Here is a 14,066-nt window from a genome sequence, read left to right as displayed (position 1 = left end):
AATGTTATAACATCCGCAGGGAATCAAAACCATAAACAAATTCTAAGCGTCCGTCCAATTAATCTAACATCAGCCTGGAGAGACTTTTTTGTCTCAAGTTATATCTTTCAATCCAAGATTTCTTCCAATCTTAAAGCACAACTTCTATATATGGAAAATAGGGTCAATATCAAAAATCTTCACATCATCACGAGGGCACTGAACAGTCATATTTCTTCCACTTTTACAGATACTTGCCCAGTGGCCACTGCCTTCATTATACAACAATTACCTGAGTCTTTCTGACAAACCTTCATGGCAAAACTGTATCTAACACCTGATAGCAAAAAAAAAGACTTGCATTTATATAGCACCTTTCACCACCACAGGACATCCCAAAGCGCTTCACAGCCAATGAAGTACTTTTAAATTGTAATCATTGTTGTAATGTAGAAAACGCTGTGGCCAATTTGGGCACAGCAAGGTCCCACAAACAGCAATGAGTTTATGACCAGATAATCTGTTTTTGGCGAGATTAATTGTGGGATAAATATCACCGAGGACACCAGGGAGAGCTCCCCTGCCCTTCTTCGAAATAGTGTCATGGAATCTTTTCTGTCCACCTGAGGAGGCCTTAGTTTAACGTTTCATCCAAAAGACAGCACCTCTGACAGTGCAGCACTCCCTCAGCACTGCACAGGAGTGTCAGCCTGGATTACATAGAAACATAGAAACATAGAAAATAGGTGCAGGAGTAGGCCATTAGGCCCTTCAAGCCTGCACCGCCATTCAATGAGTTCATGGCTGAACATGTAACTTCAGTACCCGATTCCTGCTTTCTCGCCATACCCCTTGATCCCCCTAGTAGTAAGGACGATATCTAACTCCTTTTTGAATATATTTAGTGAATTGGCCTCAACAACTTTCTGTGGTAGAGAATTCCACAGGTTCACCACTCTCTGGGTGAAGAAGTTTCTCCTCATCTTGGTCCTAAATGGCTTACCCCTTATCCTTAGACTGTGACCCCTGCTACTGGACTTCCCCAACATTGGGAACATTCTTCCTGCATCCAACCTGTCTAAGCCCGTCAGAATTTTAAATGTTTCTATGAGGTCCCCTCTCATTCTTCTGAACTCCAGTGAATACAAGCCCAGATGATCCAGTCTTTCTTGATCTGTCAGTCCCGCCATCCCGGGAATCAGTCTGGAAAGAGACATTCTCATGTCTCTGTCCAGATCCCATATTTTCTTGTAGATAGCTTCCATATAAATGTCACTTCCACTGACCAACTTGTGTAGTTTGGGTATCCAGTACAACTGTTGAAACATAGAAACATAGAAACATCGAAAATAGGTGCAGGAGTAGGCCATTCAGCCCTTCTAGCCTGCACCGCCATTCAATGAGTTCATGGCTGAACATGCAACTTCAGTACCCCATTCCTGCTTTCTCGCCATACCCCTTGATCCCCCTAGTAGTAAGGACTACATCTAACTCCTTTTTGAATATGTTTAGTGAATTGGCCTCAACTACTTTCTGTGGTAGAGAATTCCACAGGTTCACCACTCTTTGGGTGAAGAAGTTTCTCCTCATCTCGGTCCTAAATGGCTTACCCCTTATCCTTAGACTGTGACCCCTGGTTCTGGACTTCCCCAACATTGGGAACATTCTTCCTGCATCTAACCTGTCTAAACTCATCAGAATTTTAAACGTTTCTATGAGGTCCCCTCTCATTCTTCTGAACTCCAGTGAATACAAGCCCAGTTGATCCAGTCTTTCTTGATAGGTCAGTCCCGCCATCCCGGGAATCAGTCTGGTGAACCTTTGCTGCACTCCCTCAATAGCAAGAATGTCCTTCCTCAGGTTAGGAGACCAAAACTGTACACAATACTCCAGGTGTGGCCTCACCAATGCCCTGTACAACTGTAGCAACACCTCCCTGCCCCTGTACTCAAATCCCCTCGCTATGAAGGCCAACGTGCCATTTGCTTTCTTAACCGCCTGCTGTACCTGCATGCCAACCTTCAATGACTGATGTACCATGACACCCAGGTCTCGTTGCACCTCCCCTTTTCCTAATCTGTCACCATTCAGATAATAGTCTGTCTCTCTGTTTTTACCACCAAAGTGGATAACCTCACATTTATCCACATTATACTTCATCTGCCATGCATTTGCCCACTCACCTAACCTATCCAAGTCGCTCTGCAGCCTCATAGCATCCTCCTCACAGCTCACACTGCCACCCAACTTAGTGTCATCCGCAAATTTGGAGATACTACATTTAATCCCCTCGTCCAAATCATTCATATACAATGTAAACAGCTGGGGCCCCAGCACAGAACCTTGCGGTGCCCCACTAGTCACCGCCTGCCATTCTGAAAAGTACCCATTTACTCCTACTCTTTGCTTCCTGTCTGACAACCAGTTCTCAATCCATGTCAGCACACTACACCCAATCCCATGTGCTTTAACTTTGCACATTAATCTCTTGTGTGGGACCTTGTCAAAAGCCTTCTGAAAGTCCAAATATACCACATCAACTGGTTCTGCCTTGTCCACTCTACTGGAAACATCCTCAAAAAATTTCAGAAGATTTGTCAAGCATGATTTCCCTTTCACAAATCCATGCTGACTTGGACCTATCATGTCACCTCTTTCCAAATGCGCTGCTATGACATCCTTAATAATTGATTCCATCATTTTACCCACTACCGATGTCAGGCTGACCGGTCTATAATTCCCTGTTTTCTCTCTCCCTCCTTTTTTAAAAAGTGGGGTTACATTGCCTACCCTCCACTCGATAGGAACTGATCCAGAGTCAATGGAATGTTGGAAAATGACTGTCAATGCATCCACTATTTCCAAGGCCACCTCCTTAAGTACTCTGGGATGCAGTCCATCAGGCCCTGGGGATTTATCGGCCTTCAATCCTATCAATTTCCCCAACACAATTTCCCAACTAATAAGGATTTCCCTCAGTTCCTCCTCCTTACTAGACCCACTGACCCCTTTTATATCCGGAAGGTTGTTAGTGTCCTCCTTAGTGAATACCGAACCAAAGTACTTGTTCAATTGGTCCGCCATTTCTTTGTTCCCCGTTATGACTTCCCCTGATTCTTACTGCAGGGGACCTACATTTGTCTTTACTAACCTTTTTCTCTTTACATATCTATAGAAACTTTTGCAATCCGTCTTAATGTACCCTGCAAGCTTCTTCTCGTACTCCATTTTCCCTGCGCTAATCAAACCCTTTGTCCTCCTCTGCTGAGTTCTAAATTTCTCCCAGTCTCCGGATTCGCTGCTATTTCTGGCCAATTTGTATGCCACTTCCTTGGCTTTAATACTATCCCTGATTTCCCTTGATAGCAACGGTTGAGCCACCTTCCCTTTTTTATTTTTACGCCAGACAGGAATGTACAATTGTTGTAGTTCATCCATGCGGTCTCTAAATTTCTGCCATTGCCCATCCACAGTCAACCCCTTAAGTATCATTCGCGAATCTATCCTAGCCAATTCACGCCTCATACCTTCAAAGTTACCCTTCTTTAAGTTCTGGACCATGGTCTCTGAATTAACTGTTTCATTCTCCATCCTAATGCAGAATTGCACCATATTATGGTCACTCTTCCCCAAGGGGCCTCGCACAACGAGATTGTTAATTAATCCTCTCTCATTACACAACACCCAGTCTAAGATGGCCTCCCCTCTAGTTGGTTCCTCGACATATTGGTCTAGAAAACCATCCCTTATGCACTCCAGGAAATCCTCCTCCACCATATTGCTTCCAGTTTGGTTAGCCCAATCTATGTGCATATTAAAGTCACCCATTATAACTGCTGCACCCCTATTGCATACACCCCTAATTTCCTGTTTGATGACCTCCCCAACATCACTACTACTGTTTGGAGGTCTGTACACAACTCCCACTAACGTTTTTTGCCCTTTGGTGTTCTGTAGCTCTACCCATATAGATTCCACATCATCCAAGCTAATGTCCTTCCGAACTATTGCATTAATCTCCTCTTTAACCAGCAATGCTACCCCACCTCCTTTTCCTTTTATTCTATCCTTCCTGAATGTTGAATACCCCTGGATGTTGAGTTCCCAGCCCTGATCATCCTGGAGCCACGTCTCCGTAATCCCAATCACATCATATTTGTTAACATCTATTTGCACAGTTAATTCATCCACTTTATTACGGATACTCCTTGCATTAAGACACAAAGCCTTCAGGCTTGTTTTTTTAACACCCTTTGTCCTTTTAGAATTTTGCTGTACAGTGGCCCTTTTTGTTCTTTGACTTGTGTTTCTCTGCCCTCCACTTTTCCTCATCTCCTTTCTGTCTTTTGCTTTTGTCTCCTTTTTGTTTCCCTCTGTCTCCCTGCATTGGTTCCCATCCCCCTGCCATTTTAGTTTAACTCCTCCCCAACAGCACTAGCAAACACTCCACCTCGGACATTGGTTCCGGTCCTGCCCAGGTGCAGACCGTCCGGTTTGTACTGGTCCCACCTCCCCCAGAACCGGTTCCAATGCCCCAGGAATTTGAATCCCTCCCTGCTGCACCACTGCTCAAGCCACGTATTCATCTGCGCTATCCTGCGATTCCTACTCTGACTATCACGTGGCACTGGTAGCAATCCCGAGATTACTACTTTTGAGGTCCTACTTTTTAATTTAGCTCCTAGCTCCTTAAATTCATTTCATAGGACCTCATCCCTTTTTTTACCTATGTCATTGGTACCAATGTGCACCACGACAACTGGCTGTTCTCCCTCCCTTTTTAGAATGTCCTGCACCTGCTCCGAGACATCCTTGACCCTTGCACCAGGGAGGCAACATACCATCCTGGAGTCTCGGTTGCGGCCGCAGAAACGCCTATCTATTCCCCTTACAATTGAATCCCCTATCATTATCGCTCTCCCACTCTTTTTCCTGCCCTTCTGTGCAACAGAGCCAGCCACGGTGCCATGAACTTGGCTGCTGCTGCCCTCCCATGATGAGTCATCCCCCTCAACAGTACTCAAAGCAGTGTGTCTGTTTTGCAGGGGGATGACCACAGGGGACCCCTGCACTACCTTCCTTACACTACTCTTCCTGCTGGTCTTCCATTCCCTATCTGGCTGTGGACCCTTCACCTGCGGTACGACCAACTCGCTACACGTGCTACTCACGTCATTCTCAGCATCGTGGATGCTCCAGAGTGAATCCACCCTCAGCTCCAACTCCGCAACGCGGTCCGTCAGGAGCTGGAGGCGGATACACTTCCCGCACACGTAGTCGTCAGGGACACTGGAGGTTACATTGCTACCTATTTTATTTGAATGATGATCATTGCTTTAGCTGCTTCTCTGGGATTCTTGCACTCCTTCAATTCTGGCCTTGTGCGTATCCCCAATTTTCGTTGCTGCCTAGGCCCTAAAGCTCTAGAATTCCCTCGCTAAGCCTCTCCACCTCTTGAACTCTCTTTTCCCCTTTAAGTCATTCCTTAAAGACTACCTCTTTGATCAAGCTCCTATCTTAAGATCCTTTCAGGTGGCTCGGTGTCAAATTTCGTTTGGTAACTCTCCTGTGAGGTGCCTTGGGACGTCTTGCTACGTTAAAGGCGCCAAACAAATGCAAGTTGTTGTTATTGTCTGTTTCTAAAGGGAAGCCATTGCAAGTTATGTTTTCAGGTCCTGAACTGATTCTGTCCTGTTGTTTGCAGGTTAAGCCTTTGTTGAACGTAGCCCGGCAGGAGGATGAGATGAAACAGAAAGAGGAGGAACTCAGGACAGCGATGGCACAGACCAACGATCTCCTGAACCGCATCAAGGAACTGGAGGAGAAGACAGCAACTCTCTCACAGGAAAAGAATGATCTCTTGCTGCAACTCCAGGCTGTAAGTCATCGGCAAGCCTTTACTATTTCTCAATGCACACTTCTACCTGTGCCCCTGACGTGGGTCCAGTATATTAATTTTTAAAAGACATTATGGTCAACGTGATGAGAATCATAGAAATTTACAGCACAGAAGGAGGCTATTCGGCTCATTGTATCCATGCCGGCTGACAAAGAGCTATCCAGCCGAATCCCACTTTCCAGCTCTCGGTCCGTAGCCCTGCAGGTTACGGCACTTTAAGTGCACATCCAAGTACTTTTTAAATGCGGTGAGGGTTTCTAGCTCTACCACCCTTTCAGGCAGCGAGTTCTGAGGGAGCTTGACAGGGTAGATGCAGAGAGGATGTCTCCCGTCGTGGAGGAATCTAGAACGAGGGGACATTGGGCCCGAAATCGGTGGCCTTACCGCCTATTGCCGCCAAGTGTTTTGGGCGGTCTCCTCTCGGTGACGGATTCCTCTCGGTCTGCCGCCGGGCGGGTGGGGGGGGAAGTACTGCTGGGAACTGCCCGCTGACGGGCAAGTCACGTAAGTGACCTCCCGCTCGTCGAACTGTCAGATTCCTCCGAGCGGGAGTCGGCGGCGGCAGGGGGGAAGGACCACTGAGTGAAGGCAGGTCTAACCCCGAAAGTAAGTACGAAGACCCTGCAAAAAAAAGCTTAGTGAACTTCTTCTCATTTTTTTTTCCCAGCGATTTATGTGGATGGGGTCTCCTGAATGTGTTCCAGTGCTTTTTTTTTGAGAAGATTTTTATTTTTAGGTCTTCTCCCGCCCCCGCCCCTCCCTGGGCCCGACTCAATCCTCGGCGGCACATTGGCGAGGGTCGCATTTGCCGCCGGGAGGTACTGCCATCTCTTTTGGTGGAATCTGCCTGGCAAAGTACCGCCCGGTCTCTCGGCGGCCATCGGCGGTCCTTTGGGTGGCACTTGGGCGGGCCTTGGCTTCGACCGAGTTCGGGCACGTAGTTTCAGAGTAAGGGGTCGCCCATTTAAAATGGAGATAAGGAGGAATTTCTTCTCTCAAAGGGTTGTGAATCTTTGGAATTCTCTGCCCCAGAGAGCTGTGGAGGCTGGGTCATTGAATATATTTAAGGCGGAGATAGAGAGATTTTTGAGCGATAAGGGAGTAAAGGGTAATGGGGAGCGGGCAGGGAAGTGGAGCTGAGTCCAGGATCAGACCAGCCATGATCTTATTGAATGGCGGAGCAGGCTCAAGGGGCTAAATGGTCTACTCCTGCTCCTATTTCTGATGTTCTTATGAGTTCCAGACATCCACCACCCTCTGGGTGAAAATATTTCTCCTCAACTCAAAGAGGAGAAATTTTTTTTACGCAGCGAGTTGTTGTGATCTGGAACGCACTGCCTGAAAGGACGGTGGAAGTAGATTCAATAATAACGTTCAAAAGGGAATCAGATAAATACTTGAAAAGGAAACATTTGCAGAGGTGTGGGGAAAGGACAGGGGAGTGGGACTAATTGGGGAACTCTTTCAAAGAGCCAGCACAGGCCGAATGGCCTCCTTCTGTGCTGCATCATTCTCTGGCATTATCACTTTAGTGCGGATGTTTTTAAGCTGTGTCACCAGAAGATCACCGGTATTTCTCTTTTGCCCTTCCACAGGAACAAGAAAACCTATCTGACCTGGAGGAGCGTCTTACACTAATGATGAAGGCAAAGATGGAATATGAAAATCAGATCTCAGATATGAAGGAACGGCTTGAAGAGGAGGAGAATGCGAGCTCAAGCCTCTCGAGCAATAAGAGGAAGCTGGAGTCAGAACTGTCTGACCTGAAACTGGATCTCGAGGGTCTGGAGACCACCCTTGTCAAAACTGAGAAAGAAAAACAGGTATCACCATAGTTTAGCCGCCGGATTATTTCCCTTGTGCAAACAAAGCAAAGCGAATGCGCTTAACATTTGGAGACCTTATAAATGCCCTCCTACCTGCAAGTCCATTCGAGGCCTTGATGCCGCTCCGCGTCCCCCCACCCCGCCTTCCCCCGCCCCGGTCTCACTGGCATCCAGCACATCCCTAGGCCCATAAAGGATGTGGGGCCTTTCCCAACCCGCTTCTGCATCCGTTATTCAATCTCCCAGCTGCTTAGGGTGAGAGCATCAGATAACGCTCTAACCCAGAGATCGAGGAAGGCTTTAAACAAGTGGGAATCCACCAGAACTGATTTCCCCGGGATTCCCGTACCCATACCTTTCCATGACCATCCGCAATTTGGGCAGTAGCAAGAAAAGAAAGACTTGCATTTATATAGCGTCTTTCACGACCTTCGCACATCTCAAAGCGCTTTACAGCCAATGAAGTACTTTTGGAGTGTAGTCACTGTTGCAATGTGGGAAACACGGCAGCCAATTTGCACACAACAAGCTCCCACAAACAGCAATGTGATAATGACAAGATAATCTGTTTTTTTGTTATGTGGACTGAGGGATTAATATTGGCCAGGACACTGGGGATAAACTCCCCTGCTCTTCTTTTGAAATAGTGCCACGGGATCTTTTACATCCACTTGAGAGAGCAGACAGGGCCTCGGTTTAACAACTCATCTGAAAGACGGCACCTCCAACAGTGCAGCACTCCCTCAGCACTGCACTGGAGTGGAGTGTCAGCCTGGATTTTTTGTTGTGCTTAAGTCCCTGGTTGGGACTTGAACCCACAACCTTCCGACTCAGAGATGAGTGTGCTACCCACTGAGCCACAGCTGACACTCTGATGACACAAAATGAAAATTATCCCCCGTTTTATATCATAAAGATAACATGGAAATCTATCCTTCCTACGCTGGACAGCTGGGAACCAGGGCACTCACTCCACCCAACTCTGGTAGGAGACCCCCGAGGTCACCTTTAGGGACCTTTCATGACCTTTGCCTCACCTAGAGGCCTAGGTGTTTGTAAATCCAGAGCGAGAAAGAGAGCTGGGACAAAAGATCAAAGAGTTGAAAACCTGGCACAGAGGCATGGAATGGGGAGCACTGAAAGGAACCAGGCACTGTCCAGTGGGGAAAATAAACCAACCTCTTATCAATGGGCACGGAAATACCCCTCTGGTATATCCGAGATAAAACAGCACGGGGAGGGGGAGAAGTCTCAGAGACTCCTGCAGCAGCAAAGTGGAACTGACAGTGACCTCAGCTCTGACCCCACTGAGGTCAACTGAGAATTTAGAAATTACGATAGCTGTCTACAAGTTACACAACCAAAAGAACACACTAAATCCTGTCGAACCTCCCCCGGCCTGCCCACCGCCAAGACAACCCCTCAGTCTCAGCCAGCAATGCAGCTCACACGCATGCACACACACACACACACATTAGTAGGTATAGTTTAATGTTACCCTCCAATGATTACCTGTTTAATTACATTACCGCCAGGCTCTGGATGGCAAGGTGCGCACCCAGATCATAGACCTCACTCAACGCGATGAAGCAATTGCCAAGCTGCAAAAGGACAAGAGGGCCCTGGATGAACTTCACCAGGTTGGTGTAATGTATGCCCCTGTGAGTGTGCTCACAGGTTTGTAGAGCTGTTGGTACATTCGCGCCAGGGTGTCCCTGGAGATGGAGCACGCGGTACGCCGGTATGCTCGCGGCCTTCCGCGAGAGTGGGCGCCGGAGGGACTGGAGTGCATCATCACCCCTGGCAACCAAATTTTAATCACTGTAAAGTTTTATTTGGAAAGTTGTTTGGGTTCTAGTGCCCTTGCCAAAAGGGGGGCATTGATTTAATGTACTATTAAAATAGTTGTAGAGCTGTTGATTCAATAGGGAACAACAATTTAATTTAATTTGATTTGGCAAGGTTTCCTTTAATGTTTAATTGTTAATTTGTGGGTTTTGGTGCCCTTAAAAAAGCGAGCACTTGATTTTAAAGTTTTACCAAAATAGTTGTAGAGCTGTTGAGTGGGAGTGGCTTAGCCAGTCACGTGATGTTCACAAGACGCAATAAAACCCCAACCAGTTGGGTTCGGGGGATCCACGATGAGGCAGGTGGTTGTGAACCTGGTGGATGAACTGGTAATGTGTAGTGTGATTGTTAAACCTTTTGCTAATAAACCAACTCGTTCTTAATATTATAAAGATAATATTTATATAATATGTATAATATTATTTTAGTTCTTAATAGCAATGTGTTACTGTGAATTCTTAAGCAAAGAATCCATGAAGCAAATACATTGCAGTTGGTAGGGCTCCGCAGAGCCACTGCACCACTGTTTGCTATGGCGATGACCATTGACCCTTTGCAAATTTTCTGTCAATATCAATTTAAATACAGTTGGGCAACTTCACGAAACAATCTCTAGCTGAGCTAACTGACTCCAGCGCATTGACTGCATGGTCTGTGAAAATGTTATTTCCTTACCTTCGGCACCACGATTCAAGTTACTGCTGAACTGATGTAACTAAAGCTATTTCTATATGATGGTGTTCACTGTATTTTGCGGGTACCCTTAATGCTTATCCACATTTTCTTCGATGGATGGTACCACTGAGAAATGATGTTGCAGGAATTCCTTCGTAATTGAATCTACTGAATGTTGACGCTTGGTAAAAATTTGCAAGGCAAAATAAACAGCACTCAAATTTTAAACTGCGTGCCAGAAAAGTGATTAGTAACTCTCTGTAGTGAAGGCAGTTCTAGCACATTGCTCCCTGATACAATGACAATTGTTAGACTGATGTCACAGTTGTCACCACGGGTACATTCCATATCATTTGGCTGTGGCTTCATGATGATAAACTCTGATGACATCACTCGTGTCCAGAAACCATTCTAGGAATATAGTAGCAGGAGTGGGCCATTCAGCCCCTCGAGCCTGTTCCACCATCCAATTAGATACGGCTGATCTGCACCTCAACTTCATTTACCCGCCTTAACTCCATATCTCTTGGCACCGTTAGCTAACTCTACGATACGAGTATTCACAGGCCTTACTAAAGCAAAGGTAACTGGAATCATCCCTCAAGCAAATAATATTTTTATCCTGCTCTACTCTTTCAGAAAACACTGGATGATCTTCAATCTGAGGAAGAGAAAGTCAATCACCTCACCAAGACCAATGGAAAACTCAACTCCCAGATCCAAGAGGTAACTCATTATAGGATACTTGAAAAATATGTTACCTTGGGCCAGGGGTGTCCAAGTGTTAGTCTCCATTGGCCACATAGCTGTATGCCAAGTATCCGTAAAGGTTGTATGTAAAGTTTTAATGCATGTTCCCATTAATGTGGATTATGTATCAAGTTATGGACAGTAACAGATTCTGATTTAAGATTTATCCATCAAGGAGGCAAACTTACAGATCCGTAACATCCAAATAGGACAAATCAGAAATATCACCGCAGATAGAACCGGGTTTCTTGGGCTTGATAAGCTGGATTTCTGCAGGTCAATGATGCAAGGCTAACGGGCAGCACTTTAGACAAACAGCACAGTGACTGTACTTGGTGGGGGAGGAGGGGAAGTGTTGGGGTTGTAGCAACTTTGACATAACTACCTGCTGATGGGAAATTGGAACCAACTCAGCCTTCTGGAGAGCGCTCCATACCTGAAACAGGCAGGTCTGCAGTACTCCAGGGCAATGAAGGTGTTGGACCAGCAATTCCAGCTCATGAATGGGAACCAGAGAGGCAGAACTGCCACTGGGAGATGGAATTCTTTCCACTCAGCACGAGATGACCCTGCAAGTCAATGCCCTGGACTGGTGTCGGGGGGGGGATTTGAACCTGGATGAGTGGAGCATGTCCACACACGTTGAGTTCCCGTTTTCTCAAGGTTGGGCACACACCATCTTTGGGCAAACACCTGTATCCACTTCGCCAAGGTTGGGTTTGGAGACGCTCCTTGATACGAGGATAATGCATCGATCTATCTTTACCTGGAGCATAAACAGCGGTTTAACAGGATGCCTGCGCTGGCAAACTATTGTAGTCAAACACTTGACCACTGTTTGAACACGTGACAGCTGGAAGATAACTGGAGCCAGGAGAAGAAGATCAGGGCTGAGGTGGAGAAAGCTCGGCGAAAGGCAGAGGGAGACCTGAAGATGACCATTGAAAACCTGAATGAGATGGAAAGAGCAAAGATTGACCTGGAGGAGATTCTCAAGAAGTAAGTGGCTTATTTTTCAGCTTTCTATCCATGTAATAGAAGCACTTCCTGTAACTGTAAAGCATTGGCCATTTTGAAGTGACAAATCAGAGACATTTTTTCATCGGCTTCAGTCTGAATGAGGAATTATGACTCTGCCTTTTTATTTTGGTGACAGACATTCCCTTAACCCTTTGTAATGTATTTGCTTCATGGGTTCTTTGCTTAAGAATTCATAGCAACACATTGCTATTAAGAACCAGTTGGTTTATTAGCAAAGGTTTAACAATTAAACTACACATTACCAGTTCGTCCACCAGGCTCACAATCACCTGCCTCGTCATGGATCCCCTGTGCCCAACTGGCTGGGGTTTTATTGAGTCTTGTGAACATCATGTGACTGGCTAAGCCCACTCCCAACTCAACAGCTCTACAACTATTATAAGCAGAACATAAAATCAAATGCCCCCTTTTGGCAAGGGCACTAGAACTCACAAATTTCCAAATAAATTTTATGGAAAACTTAAATCAAATTAAAATTTGGTTGCCGGGAGTGATGATGCTTTCCAGTCCCTTCGGTGCCCACCTCTCGCAGAAGGCCACGAGCGTACCGGTGGACACGGCGTGCTCCATCTCTAGGGACACCCTGGTGCCAACGTAGCCATGGAAGAGAGGCAGGCAGTCGGGCTGAACGACCCCCTCGACCGCCCACTGCCTGGATCGGTTAATGGCCCTCTTGGCCAGGCCCAGTCCTACGAGGAGACCCCCGTGAGCTGCCCGCTCCCCTCCGCACAGGGTGCCCAAAGATCAGGAGTGTGGAACTGAAGTGCAACCAGAAATCGAGGAGCAGCCCTTTCAAATAATGGTATAGGGGCTGCAACCTCACACATTTAGCATACACATGGAACATGTACTCTTCTAGACCGCAGGAATTGCCGGCAGCCTGGGAGTCCGTGAACCAACTTAAAAACTTAATCCACGGGACTGCCCCGTGACAACAACTCTATAAACCTGGGGAAAATGAAGAGTTGTTCACATGTACTACATTTCCATTACCTCAGCTGTGTTCCTTCACAGTTTATGTCACAGTGATCATTTAACCACACAGATTGCATGCAATGTGTCTAGTCTCACTGTAATGTACTTTTCTTTAAATGAGCTGCTATATTTTACGGAGGATTAGATACAACAGGATCATCATCTCCTTCGGCATGGATGGGCTAATAACCAGAATTATAATGCAGTACAGTACAAAATGTGCTTGTCTGAAAATGTTAATGGCAAGAAAAACACATCCTTGCAACACCTGAGAAGTGAGGACCAAAAGGTTGAAAATAATTGGTGACAGACTATTTGCTGAACTTCTGCAAAAGTAGTATTCTTGTCTTTGCTGAATTGGTACAGAGGTGCTGGAGTCCAGCACAATAAACTGTGGCATCGTTGAAAGAGAAAATCATGTTTTATGTTTCTAAGGAACTTTGCTCGTCAACTTACAGTAGCTGTGTGGATACAATCAGGAGACTAGTATCAGCCATGGCCTAATGGGCAACACTCTCACTTCTGAGTCAGAAGGTTGTGGGCTCAAGTCCCACTCCAGGGACGAGAGCAAATTAATCTCGGCTGACACTCCAGTGCAGTGCTGAGGAAGCCACAAAATGAAACCGAGATCCTGTCTGCTCTCTCAGGTAGACGTAAAAGATCCCACGGCACTATTTCGAACAAGAGCAGGGGCGTTCTCCCCGGTGTCCTGGGCCAATATTTATCCCTCAATTAACATAACAAAACAAAAACAGATTATCTGGTCATTATCACATTGCTGTTTGTGGGAGCTTGCTGTGTGTAAATTGGCTGCCGCGTTTCCTACGTTACAACAGTGACTACACTTCACAGACTACTTCATTGCAACCTCACACCTCTTTTGATTTTTGCAGGAGGGAGATGGAGGTGAATTCTCTGAACACCAAGTGGGAGGATGAGCAGTCGCTGAATTCCACGCTGCACAGGAAACTTAAGGAGCATCAGGTATGGAAAAGGAACCTTGATTCATGCCAATATTCATCGGAACGTAACCTTTAGACGATTGAAGTTGAAGCACAGTGAAACTCCTATAA

At 46.2% G+C, this 14,066-nt stretch overlaps 1 protein-coding gene and 1 long non-coding RNA gene across 2 annotated transcripts in view; one reads left to right on the top strand and one right to left on the bottom strand.

Moving 5' to 3' along the window:
• Positions 1–14,066, top strand: part of LOC139280516 (myosin-16-like) — a 92,822-nt gene that overhangs the window by 46,548 nt on the left and 32,208 nt on the right. The window contains exons 22-27 of the mRNA XM_070899997.1: positions 5,684–5,857; positions 7,474–7,701; positions 9,240–9,344; positions 10,867–10,953; positions 11,831–11,976; positions 13,887–13,977. Of these exons, the coding sequence (XP_070756098.1) occupies positions 5,684–5,857; positions 7,474–7,701; positions 9,240–9,344; positions 10,867–10,953; positions 11,831–11,976; positions 13,887–13,977 (831 nt within the window). The remainder of the gene's footprint in view (positions 1–5,683; positions 5,858–7,473; positions 7,702–9,239; positions 9,345–10,866; positions 10,954–11,830; positions 11,977–13,886; positions 13,978–14,066) is intronic.
• LOC139280518 (uncharacterized) overlaps positions 1–14,066 on the bottom strand; it is a 40,025-nt gene that overhangs the window by 24,821 nt on the left and 1,138 nt on the right. The window lies entirely within an intron of this gene.

This window comes from Pristiophorus japonicus, chromosome 15, assembly GCF_044704955.1.
Source record: "Pristiophorus japonicus isolate sPriJap1 chromosome 15, sPriJap1.hap1, whole genome shotgun sequence".
Taxonomy (NCBI): Eukaryota; Metazoa; Chordata; class Chondrichthyes; family Pristiophoridae; genus Pristiophorus; species Pristiophorus japonicus.
The sequence above is the reverse complement of the archived record's forward strand: the minus strand, read 5'-3'. Positions and strand labels throughout refer to the sequence as shown.